At 44.8% G+C, this 13,143-nt stretch overlaps 1 protein-coding gene across 1 annotated transcript in view; it reads left to right on the top strand.

The window, feature by feature from the left end:
• LDB2 (LIM domain binding 2) overlaps nucleotides 1–13,143 on the top strand; it is a 102,551-nt gene that overhangs the window by 23,193 nt on the left and 66,215 nt on the right. Inside the window, exons 3-4 of the mRNA XM_047091364.1 lie at nucleotides 916–1,038; nucleotides 3,823–3,906. Of these exons, the coding sequence (XP_046947320.1) occupies nucleotides 916–1,038; nucleotides 3,823–3,906 (207 nt within the window). The remainder of the gene's footprint in view (nucleotides 1–915; nucleotides 1,039–3,822; nucleotides 3,907–13,143) is intronic.

Below are 13,143 nucleotides of genomic sequence, written 5' to 3'. Positions count from 1 at the left end.
TTTCAAAGTCATTAACGGTGAAACAAAATAGGTAAATAAAATAGGAACTACATGCTAAAACTGATCTGAATATCAAAAGAAGACAAAAAATGACTACCCTGTCAAAGATCACTGCATCACAGAAGAGAGCCTCACAAATTCTTTTTTTTTAAGATTTTATTTTTAAGTAATCTCTACACCCAGCATGGGGTTCAAACCGATGACCCCAAGATCAAGAGTCACGCACTCCACCAACTGAGCCAGCCAGAGGCCCCAAGAGAGCCTCACAAATTCTATGTTTCATTAATAATATATATTTTTCCTCGAAAGAGAGCATGCCTCTATGCAAGCAAAATTTGTCACTATTCATAGCATGTGATTGAAGGAATACACTCTAAACATGCCTGGAATTTGTCTCTAAAAATGAAAACTTCCTCTGATTGGGTAACCTTGTAGCAAGTCACACGTAAGCATAAATAATTTTAGCAGATACTTCCTCCCAGAGTAGGGCAACCACGATTAGAACAAGATTTCAAGCTCTGATGGTAGAAAGATGATGACAACAGAAGTAAAAGGAGGTGGGGAGGGTATTATTTTCGCAGGTACACACTTTTGACATAATATTACAATAATGTGGGTTTTGGTCCCCTATGTGCAAATGAAGAAACAGAGGCTCATAGAGTTTCGTGGCAACCAGTAAAGTTACTAGTAAATCATGGCTAGCGAGCAACTGTGCCGTCTTCGGGACCCACGGATTCTAGGGCTCACGCTTGCCTCACTGTGCTGTGGATAAGGCACTTGTGTCACATCCTTGCTAAGATACAGTGCTGCCCAAGGACAGTCAGGGAGACACCGCTGAGTAGCTGACGTGTGAGTTACAAAAATGTGGCATTCACAAGGTGCACAGCCAATGAGTGTGATGTTTGTCGCTTCTAGGTATGTACAGAAGGCAGACTGATCTTGGAGTTCACCTTTGATGATCTCATGAGAATAAAAACATGGCACTTTACCATTAGACAATACAGAGAGTTAGTCCCCAGGAGCATTCTAGCCATGCACGTAAGTAATTTCATCACTATTTTACTGGCTTTTCTTTTACCCCCTCATTTCTTCAACGAGAAAAAGCCCGGTTCTCTCTCTGTAAAGAATGCCAACAATCTTCACAAGCTGGGCAATGAACTCTCAATTTTGAGCTTTTCCCTCAACCATTTTATTCCACAGGCCCTTTTTCCCTCTCCTTTGTTTGTGAGTTTGGTGCCTTGTGAGATTTTTTTTTTTTTTTTGATACTTTACTATTTTCAACTCCAAACTGAGGTTACCGCAATAAACAGTTTGTACTTTTCTTAAATTCCATGGAGTCATTATCAAGTATTGCTCTGCCTGGGCTATTAAACGTGTTATGTATAACTGGGGAAAGAAATAAAACAAGAAGTAAGAAAAACAGTTTCCAGTCTTGATTAGAACCAGCTGACAAGACGTGGGGCTCATGTACCTCAGATCTGTGTCAACGTCCCTCCTAACCATGGTGTTGGAGTGAAGCAGACGATTTGGGAGTCTCTCGGTTTTATTCGACCATGAACCACGACAAATTTATTGAGCACCAACTAGGTGCAAGGCCAGATTCAATGCCAAGTTGGGGATGTGTGTGAGGGGTAAGACTTGCTAAGAGCTAGCTGAGTGCAGTCCCTGAAGAAGGCGTCAAAGGCATTGACTAAATAAATCCCTCTTCCATAATGCATGATGCAGCAGTTTCTGTGAAAAAGCTTTGGAGCAAAATCAGACTTAATGAGCCTGATTTTTAAGACACAGTACAATCAAAAGAGAATACAATAACAGTAGCTAGTATTTACTGGCTGTTTGCTATGCCAGGCCTTGTGCTAAGTATTGTACACATTATATTTAATCCTCCCAGTGACCCAGAGAGGTGCCTTATCACTCTCCCTGCTTTAGAAGTGAGGAAACTGAGGCTCAGGCTTGATAAGTTACTCCATACTTCTCAGCCCGAAAGTGGGAAATCAAGATTTCAACTCAGCTGATACCGACTCCAGAACCCAGACTGATAAGCTATCTGTCTCCCGACCATCCAATTCCAGTCTGTGTCCCCAGGCTTTTGTCCTCGACCCTCTCCTCCCGACTGGTTAACCCAATCTCTACCTTTTTCACTGACCTTGCACTTTCTGCTGTGGCGCCCAACTCCCCTTCTCCAATCTTCCCTCCTATCCGTACCCCCAACTTCTTCTCAACTTTCAAAGCCCAGTTCACATCCTTTGCTCCCCTTGAAGCAGCTTGGAGTTGTCACTCTTATTGTTTTCAGAATAGACAGAAAGATAGCGGAGGTTAGTGGTCGGGAGCCTGGGCCCTAAAATGAGACCACATAGGTGTATCCCTGTTCCTGTGTGACCTTGGGCAAGTGGCATGGCATCTCTGTGCTTCCAGATCTTCATCTGTAAAATGGATACAGTAATAGAGTCTGCCTCAGAGGATTGATTGGTATGAGGATTAAGAGTTAATGCACGTAAAGGGCATAAAACAGTGCCTGGCACACAGTAGGTCCTCTTCAAGTAGTGGTGACTGGCTTTTCACAGCAGCAGCAACATAGTTCCATTCATTTATTATTATCCTGTCCTCCTTGTGCAAAGGAAGCTCCTTGATGTCGGTCATGACTAGAGAATATCTAGAGAACCAGCTTTTCTTGGCTCGTGAAAGGGGTTCCATAAATACTGGCTCCATATTCACAGAGGACGCCCTTTCCAGAAATTGACGTGAGAAGTGACCAGCTCTCTTTTTGCTGACATCTGTTTTTGTTACTGATATACACAACGCCAAGTGGTTGTGTGACTATGAGGAGAATTAAGTACAGGAAAGAATAAATTAAAGTGTTAGAACAACCTAGATCGTCTCATGACTGCAAGCAGGAAGACAAAAGGGTGCTTACTTGAGTCTCTCTATTTCATTCCAATTTGTTTCTACCAGTTAAGAAAGAAGAAAAGACAAAGCGAAAGAAAGAGCATCAACCAAGAGACTCACTTTACAATGCAATCCAAAAGAACTTTCTTTTTTTTCTAGCCCAACAGAACACTGGGGTAGCCTATGGAATGCCACATTGCTCTTATACACGTGGCGGATATTTTGGAAAATGTGATGTTTCCCCTTACAGTCCTGGAGGATGTGCGGGGTGAAAATTGTTGAGAACATCTATTGCTAGCCTCAGCTTAATGGGGAGGAAAGTTAGAATTCTTAAATATATATATATATATATATATATATACGTATATGTGTGTGTGTGTGTGTGTGTGTGTGTGTGTGTGTGTATACGTATATATATATGTATGGTATATATGGTAATATATATATATTGCCGTTTGGTAGAAATGGCAAAGTTTTCAAATATAGTCTTGGACTCCAAGCTGTTAAAAACAACACTACCACTACACAAAACAAAGGCCAGTCCTAAAGCATGGCTCTACCAAATCCATGGACCCTGCCTTTTCTGGCGAGTGCCAAAGACTTGAAAGTGTCCTGGCTTAATGACCCTCCTCCTGAAGACACGTGGCGTCTCACTGGTGGAAGGAAGTAAAGCTATTTCTCCCAAGGACTGAAAGCTTGTCTGACTCATTTTGGTTCTACCTGGCCATAGATCTTGCACCATTGATCCAAAAATGTTCTTGAGCCATTATATTCAAGTGTCTTCAAAATGTAAATTAAATTATCTCCAGCAACCTCCCCTCTGAGAAAAACCAACAGTGTCAAGATTTCATTTCTTAGCAACTGTAGTAGAATCCGAGACTTTCCTGGCACCATGATGCAGAGATAAAAAAATACGATTTTCTTTTCCTGTTTTAGGCACAAGATCCTCAGGTCCTGGATCAGCTATCCAAAAACATCACCAGGATGGGACTAACAAATTTCACCCTCAACTACCTCAGGGTAAGACCAATGGGATGATTACATTTCCTGATGAATTTGAAAAGTGCTTTAGAGATTTATATGTATCTTGAACCAAGGAGTTAAAATGAGGCAATGTAACATAATATGTATGTTGTCTTACACCACAGTGTGTGTGTGTGTGTGTGTGTGTGTGTGTTCAATGGGGGATGGGGTTTAATTAACAAAACAGCAAACTTAGACATCATCAGGATTGAACTCCCTCTCTCTGTATGACTCTTGGAATTCATTATTCAAAGGCTAGCACTGTCTGCTCATCAAATGTTTGGGCGCTATGCCCCTTGTGGTTGTCTCGGGTTTCGAATGTACTATTGTTGAGTTCACTGCCTCTGCATCTCCACCCAAGGAGTGTCTCTGAGGAGACTCTGTGTGCCTCCAGAAAGAGGGCAGCCCAACGGTGTAACACAGACATTTATTTCTAAGTCTTCTTAAGAACTCTCTTGGTAACACGTAACAGATTTTTTGGGTTGGATATGAAGTCAGTTTTTATTTTTAAAAATTAAGGGTTAGGCAAGATTCTCTGCCTACATAATAATTCTAGCTTCCATATTTGGTCTAAAAGGGTAACATATGTCACAGTGGTGTGTAATGTAGAATTGCGGTCTCCATGTTGCAGGTAGAGAATATGATTTCCGTCATAAGGCAAGCATTGTCCTCCAAACTCCACAAGAAGGCAGTGGCCACATTCCACATTCCTTTGTTTCTGAGCTCCATCATTGTCACTATGCAGCCACTTCTTCAGGCCCCCACCCCATCATGGAGTTCATGCTGTTGTTTCTTTATTCCTGAGTGCTGTGTAGGTTTGAGAATTTTGTTTTGAATTCACAACCCTGTATGCACAATCATTTTGCATATGTGGAAATGTTGAAATGTTTTGGCTGGACTTTCTCCTCTGTGAATTAACAATGATTTGAATAAATGCTTCCAAGTCATGCACTCAGTGCCATGGGCCACGCCCTGGGCTAGACAGTGAAGATTCAGAGACGAAAGTCATGGCAGCTGCCATGAAGAAACCCACTCCTATGAGGGCTAGATTCATAGAGAGAACATTATATACAAAATGGTAAATGCCATGACCGAAAGTTCCAAGTGGAAAAGTGGGAGTGCAGAAGGGAGACCTCTCAGAAGACTACATCAGAGAAGCTTTATGGAGGAGATGGTGCCTGACTTGAGTATGAAAGAATGAACAAAGGCAAACAAGAGGAAGGGGAGGAAAGACACTCCCATCAGAGGGAAAAGAAGGGGCATGATGGGTTAGGGGATGGAATTCCAAGCAGTTTAATGATGCTGGGACATGGAGTGAGAAGCCAAGAGAGTCAGGAGGGAGAGTAACTTGGGAGCCAGGTCTTGGAGCAACTGGCTGCTCAGGCTGCCAGGCCAGAAGCCTCCGGAAGGATCAACCATGAGTATGGTTGTGTCCCCCATCTGAATAGAGGGAGAAGAGCCCTTTTCCATTGACCTAGATGCCCCAAAGCCAAATCCAGACAAGGAAAGAGCTGGATCAGCTTTGCTGCCCACCACCCTACTTTGCTCCAACACCACCACCATTTTGGCAGCCCTGAACTGGGTTGTTCTCCAGTAAATAGCCCTGTGGTCCCTGCTCAGAAGGAATCCAGGGTCTGCCCAGGAGGATGGGTGGACAGGCAAGTGACCCCAGCCAGGGTAGCTGGAACTAGGTTTTTCCAAATCTCTAGGCTCTGTATTTAGAATTGCCCCCATGGGGCCACCGGAACAATAGAAGTGAGTAGCAAGGACTGGGGAAATGGGGGTCTCTGGCATGTTCTAGCCATAGGAATTCAGAAGGCTGTTCTCCACTGCTAGGCATTTCATCACGCTAGAGACCATGAGAGGTTTCGTTTAAACTATCTGAAGATGCCTCTTCTCAGGCAGAGAAAGAAGTTCCATACTCTGTGTCCTCAACAGACTCCACAGAGGAGTCTGGGATTTTAGATTCTATTCTAGACTTGGTCACTGACTCTCTGGTGAAATCTGGACAGATTCTTTATTAAGTCTTTTCGCTGCATTTAATGCAAATCAATAAATGCTAAATTCTCTTCCTCCCCTTTCCCTAGCTCCTCCTGTTATCATCAGTAAAATGGTGACCTTCACTTTGGGGTCAACAAGACCCACCTGGCTCCCACGTTCTGTGGTTCTCTGATTTTAACCCACAGAGACTGAGAAGATCATATTTGCAAATTGAGGGAGACTGGTACCAACCTCTCTCCCAACAGTGATACAAGAAAACATGTGGGGGTTTGGGCAATACAGAACAGTGTTTCCAAGGTTACCACTGAAATGTAGCACTTACAGCATGCTCTCGCCATCCATGCATGTCCTGACTCACTAGCCTTCACAATGGCCCATGTGCACAAGCACCATTCATGTAAGAGAGCCAGGCACAGAGAGTGCAAGTGAGTGAACTCAGTCACCCAGCTTTACACCACTGAGTGGCTGGGCTGGGACTTGAACTCAGGCTGTCTGGCTCTAGAATCCATGGTGTTCCGTGCAGAGTCCTGCTGCTTTTCTAGTAAGAATGAAGGATGATGATATTGACAGGAACTGGATCATGTCTCTCCTGCCCAGGGGAGTCAACATCTATCATGGGCCCTTAATCCACTTTGCCAAAAGTCATGCCAGCTCCTTGTAGGTTTTCACGTGCAAGTTAAGCAAGACAATCCCTATAAATGGCCTAGAGCAGTGTCTAGGGACAGAAAGCACCTAGTTATTGTTCATTGGCATAATTTATTGAACGCCTACTATGTGTTCATCATCGTGGTTCCTATTGGAATCACAGAGATCCACATGGCACCTGGCTGTTTACTCCCACTCTGGGTCTACCTAACACTCCTTTACTTCCTCTGCTCATGCATCCTGGGTGGGCAGCTATTTGACCATCCTGCCTCCATTCCTCCCTTTCTTCACTCCCTTGATCACTTCTTCATCTACTGATTGTCTCAGGACTCTTTCATTGAGCCTCCTCTGTCTTCCTGGCCTTGCCAGGTGCTGGGCCTTCAGTGTGGAGAAGATGTGGCCCCTTCCAGGGCTGGGTGAGGCGAGCAGGGTGTGGTTGGCCACAATTCCAGTGAGGTATGCTGACAAAGAAGGACCCACAGGATTCATGAGAACCCAGGGAGGGGTCCTCTGGTCTCCGGATAGAAGCCACCCCTCCTAGCAAATACTCGGGGCTGCCGTGGACCACTTGGTAGGTCAAGGCCGAGCGGAACCTCACATTCAGTTCCCAAAACCACTGTTTTGGCTTCCGTGATGAGACCTGGCCTGGTTAGTGGTTGCTAAGAATGACAAACAAAGCTTTTCTTTTCGGATTAGAAGTGGGATCCCAGATTTCCCTAGTGCTCTTATCAGCTGATATTCGCAAGACAGCTGAGCAGTCACCAAGTGCATTCATTTATAAACCTGTTTTCCCCTCTACCCCACCCCCCATCAACCCTCAGTTTGTCCTCTGTATTTAAGAGTCTCTTATGGTTTGCTTCCCTCCCTCTCTGTTTGTAACTGTTTTTCCCCCTTCCCTTCCCCCATGGTCTCCTGTTAAGTTTCTCAAGATCTAATTTGACAATAAATTATAAAATAAGATAAAATAAAATAAAATAAAATAAAATAAAATAAAATAAAATAAAATAAAACAAAACCTGGAGCTCCCCCATCCTTCTGAGGAGCCAGGACCTTGCCTTTGGCTTCAGGGGGTCATCTGAGGCATTGTTTAGATTGTTCATGAGGAGCTCCAAAACCACGCCCAGATCAGAAAAGGAGGTCAGACACGAGTGTTGGCAAATATTAATCCACGGCCTTCTAAACCAGCAGAAGATTTTAATTTTTTTTTTTTTTAAATTGGTGCATCCTGCTTTGGAAAGAAGGGCTAGAGATTTGAAATACTCCAGACATCTTAAATTTCAATATGCTGTGTCTTTTATGTCACAAAATTAAGCAGCACAGAAGGTAAGGAGTTACAGCCATCTAGCTTCGCCGAAACAGCGTCATTCACTGCCGTGACATTCCGAATCAGTCACATGGCGGCCGGTGGTCAGGGACAGTGGAGAGTCGATTGGGGTGACTGTCGTCGCTGGAGGAAGGGGCGGGTGCAGCACGGTAGCCGGGACTGCTTCCTGCCTGGGAGACACTCCTGGAAACTATGTGATGCATTTCACAAAATGTGTCTGCCAACTCCTGGGAGGGAGGTTGTTTCCCTGTGTAGGGTGATAGAACCCCTCTAGTGGGGAAACCAGAGACCTGTGGGTGGGGAGAAGGAGCTAGGATTTCGGCAATGTGTCCTTTGCCACGATTGCTGGAAAACAGCAAGTCCTGCCATCCCCCTGGCATTTCAGAAAAAGATCCAGTCCAGCAACCACAGGGAGGCAGGGAGCAGCTTGATGGGATCGTGGCATCTGAGTCCCTGAGACCCGGTTGTGCAACCTTGTCGTTCCTGCCAGATGCGCTGTTCATTGTTCATTGTTTGCTCTGCATGCAACTATTAGACACCGTCTTTGTGCCAGGTCTCCACAATTTTCAAGGAGATCTCTGTATGTTTAAGTACACAAGAAAACCAGATCTGTGCAAGAAATCTGTCCTCGGTACAGTGAACAACGTAATAGCTAACATTTATTGAGCACTTAGTATGTGCAGGTACTCTTGCTATGGACTTTTTAGGAAGTCTTTTTTTTTTTAATGTTTATTTGTTTATTTAAAGAGAGAGACAGAGAGAGGCAGAGAGAGCGGAAGACAGAAAAATCCCAAGCAGGCTCCACAATGTCAGACGCGGGGCTTGAACCCGTGAACCATGAGATCATGACCTGAACCGCAGTTAAGAGTCAGATGCTTAACTGACTGAGTCACCCAGGTGCCCAGAAAGTCTTTTCTTAATACTCACGACAACTTTATGAATTGGGGATTCTTTTTAGTCCTATTTTTCAGGTGAGGAAACTGAGGCAGAGAGAAGTAATGTTTTAGAGTCACAGAACTGGTAGGTGGCAGAGGAGGGATTTGATCCTACGGCCTGAGTCCAGGCACAAAGGAGGGAACGGTTGTTGGAGGGTGGACAGGGGAGGCTCAAACCCTTCACGGAGGAGATGACCCTTGAATTGATTCTGAAAGGCGGGTAGGTGGTCCCAGGTAGACTGGACAGAGGGGCTACCTCAAGTGGCAACACAGAAAGATGGAGAAAGTTAGTGGGTTTGGGGAACTCCAGGCAGTTTCCCGTGGCTGAAATGTGTTAAGTTTGTTTTAGGCACTGGCACAAGGTAGGTGTTGTGACCCAGAATGTATAGCTGAGCTGAGTGGCACAGTTCTGGAGAGAGCTTTGTTCCATCAAGAACACAGCCCAGTCAGGGAGAGCACCTCATGCTGGCACGTGGGTTGGGAGCAGGCAGGAGTATATATCTGAGCTCAGCCACTTGCCAGCTGTGTGACCCTGGACAAGTTACTTAACCTCTCTAAGCCTCAGTTTCCTTGTCTGGAAAATGGGTATTACACCCCCCTCACTGGACTGCAGTGATAGAGGTACGTGGAGGTCCCATCTCCTATTTGCCAAGTGTGCTTTCGTGAGGGTCCCTGGGAAGAGTTGAGTTGTTCATTGGATTCCCCTGGATTTGGAGCTCCTGAGAAGAACCCCTGAGGACAACACAATTCCTCCTAACTCTTGCCTTATATTTCGTCAAAGTGAAAGTCCTTTCTCACTCAGGGTTTGAAATTGCCATCATTTCAAATTTCCTGTAAGCACTTCTTGTACGTGAGTGTTTACGGTATGCAGTTTCCTAAATTTGAATGACTTTAATGAATTTGATTTTCCAACTGAAAAAGAAATAATTGATGTTGATTTCATTTCCTCTTCCACAAAGAGAATGGGAGTGGGCAATACAGAAATCGTGTCCATAAGGACTTAGACAAGACCTGGAGGATGCAAAATCCCAAGATGCCGTGAGTGGCAAGCACAGTTTTCATTCATCTCCCATCCATGACGGAGGGGGACGATCCTTGCGTGCTCAACATGGGCAGGGCGACGTTGGCTTGAACAGTTTTCTCCCACCTTGGGTATTTAAGGTGCTCTGTTTTTTTTTTTTTATTACTTATTGAGAGAGAGAGAGAGAGAGAGAGAGAATCCCAAGCAGGCTCCATACCACTAGCACGGAGCCCAATGCAGGGTTCGAACTCACGAGCTGTAATCATGACCAGAGTTGAAGTTGAACACTCAACCGACTGAGCCACTCAGGCACCCCTCTGGTTTTGTTTTTAAGTTTTAAGTCAGATCATCTAACCAAGAGACATCTTGGTGGCATCTACTGTGTGTCAGGAACAAAAGGGGATGGGGTGGGGTGTTGACAAGAATGGATAAGGTATACTCCCTCTCCCTAGCTGTTGAAGGTACCAGAACAAGTAGGTCTGCTTACAGTTCGCATTGCCTCCTTGGCGGAGGACTTGGTTCATCCCCCAATTTCCTTCTCTCCTAATATCCGCGAGGAAACCTTGCCTCGTTGGTCTCAGCATATGACTTCAATTGGACTCTGTGGTTTCCCATGCACTGGTTGACTGCTCTGCTTTCCCAGGCTGTCTTCCCGTGGCACTCAAGGCCCTCCATGCTCAGGCCTCTGCTGCCACCCAGCCTCGCCCCATATCCTTTCCCCATCTCACATGTCGTCCTATCGCCACATAAACCACTGGCCGCTCCCCTAATGTGTTGTTTGTTGCCTCCGTGAGTCGGCGCAGTATGACTCTGCTTGACTCACTGCCTGAAACACTGTTCCTACCTTTCTCTTCCCATCCAGTATTCCCAGTATTCCCTGGCCATCTCCTTCCCATCCCTCAAGATTTGTTTGTCAGTCACCTCCTCTGAGACTCTCTCTCTGAGACTCTCAGCCAGGGCAGCTGCCCCTCGTCACTACTCCTGGAGCTCTTTGCACACGGTCTCTCGCTTAGCTCTTGGTAGGTCCTGTGTAAGAATTGTCACTGCACTCGTCTGTCTTCTGCTCTAGACTCAGCAACCAGAACATGGATGGATTGTCTTGTGTTTCCAGAGCTTCATAAGCTCTAGATCACAATAAGTACCCAGTAAATGTCTCTTGAATGGATGGCTGGTGGATGGGAGTTTGGTAAGTGGAAACTAGATTTTGAATGACACCCTTCCTTCTTCCCCCCAAAAACACACAGTAGAATTCAGATGAAGTCACTGGCCCAACAGTATCTAGGGGGAAAAATGTGTGATTGATTTTCAAAATCACTACCTAGAACTTCACCATGATATCTCAAGAGCAGAAAATTTGAACACATTGAGGAAATGAAAGGAAACAGGCATGGGACGTCCAGATCCCCCTCGTGTGCAAAATTTCCACTGAAATTCTCCCAAGTTCCCAACGGGAAATTTTTATTCTAATACCGCCACATCCACTTGCTCTGAATCAGTATTTAGTTTTTATTCCAAATGCCATTACGCCCTTTTCATTATTTTGGAGATGTGTTCTTTCAGGGGCGCCTAGGTGGCTCAGTCGGTTAAGGGTCTGACTCCGGCTCAGGTCATGATCTCACGGTTCATGGGTTCGGGCCCCACATGAGGCTCTGTGCTGACAGCTCAGAGCCTGGAGCCTGCTTTGGATTCTGTGTCTCCCTCTCTCTCTGCCCCTCCCCTGCTCACGCTTTACCTCTCTCACTCTCAAAAATGAATCAATGTTAAAAAAAAAAAAAAAAAAAAAAACCTAAAAAAATAAAAAAAGAAATGTGTTCTTTCAAATCTTAAAGACAAATTTCCTAATGGGTGATTATTTTTGTCTATTTTCTTTGGCCAGATTTTCTTCATACTGAGGTACAGAAACCTCCCCCGCCTCTCCCCGCAGTATGCCTAACATGACTTTAAAACGTCTTATTATCCTGCATCCCAACCAAGAGATATTTTCTTTGTGTTTCCCCTTACCGTTTATCCATTCATATGCATAATTTCTGCATAAATGTAATCAGTATACATATGATTTCTTAATGTTATTTGGTAAACACGTTTGCATGTTTCTACAGAGTCATCATATCATCCGTTTATAATAGTGGCAAATATTCCAGTGTGGTGCTCTGACAGTGTTTATTTAATCATTCTCTAAGTGTCAAACTCTGAAGTCATGTTCAAGTTGTCATTGTCTCTAATGTTGTTCCTCTGAACACCTTTGCCACATCCTGGTCCCAGCAGTGCTCTGTGTAAGCAGAGGCTGAACTGTGGGGTCCACGTGCTAAGAGAAACAAATGTGCTTTGGATTCGGAGAAAGGGGGATCAGATCCTCCCCTCCTTACTACCTGTAGTGGCTTTGAGCAAGTTGTTCCAGTTCTCTGAGCCCCACTTTCCTCATCCTGAAATCGGGATGAATAATGCCTCACAGGTTGCAATGAGTTATGATTCACAAGATTAAATGACTTATGGTTTATAAAAGCCTGCACTCCGAAGGAGCATAATAAATACTTTTGCTATCTGAGCGCAGCGGATCAGGGCTCGGCTTTCACTTTGGCCACTTATTTCTTGTATGATATCCACCAGCTGCCTTAATTCTTCAGGGCCCCAGTTTTCTGATTATGTACATTGTGAATCATAGTAACAGCATCCTAGGTGAGGGCTGAAATGATAATGCACGTGAACAGCACATTTAACTCTAAATTACGACCCTGGAAGGCTGAGGGAGTCTCATCCCATTCATCATCTCCTATATGTTGGCCATGGCCTTGAATTCTACGCCGACATTCTGAAGCCCTATGATAGATCAGAAGACAGAGAAGCGATTGATTAATATCTGCCAAGGAGGGAGGAGAGAGGGAGTCTGAGACACGTGCCGTATATTGGTACCCCCCTTCCCAATACAAATGTTATTACAAGGGTATAGTCATTATCACTGGGTGTTTTCAACACTATTTATAACCTTCTGCTGTTGGTGTTGTTGAATAAGTCTAACTCTTCAAGTAAGCAGCACCATCAGCTGGGCATGAAGGCATCTAATGCTTTTGGCCGCTGTACCTTGAATTTCCCAAGTGAATGAAGACTTTTGTTGTTATTGTCGTACTGTAAGAACATCGGTCCCCACACGTAGCCTCTACTGGTAGCAAATGAGTAGAGTCCAATGCCCGGAAGAATTAGGTAGTTGGCTTTGGAAAGTGATCCCCAACACCAACGACATGAAGTGGCCTCTAGGAGAGTGAGTGTGGGTGGAGTCAGTGTTTGGAATCCTGCCAGGGTGTTTTGGGTTA

This window comes from Lynx rufus, unplaced genomic scaffold (assembly GCF_022079265.1).
Source record: "Lynx rufus isolate CCGP_SWC_20201006 ecotype Redwood Valley unplaced genomic scaffold, mLynRuf1.p SCAF_3, whole genome shotgun sequence".
Classification (NCBI taxonomy): Eukaryota; Metazoa; Chordata; class Mammalia; order Carnivora; family Felidae; genus Lynx; species Lynx rufus.
Note: the sequence above shows the minus strand (reverse complement) of the source record. Positions and strands in the feature narration are given on the sequence as shown.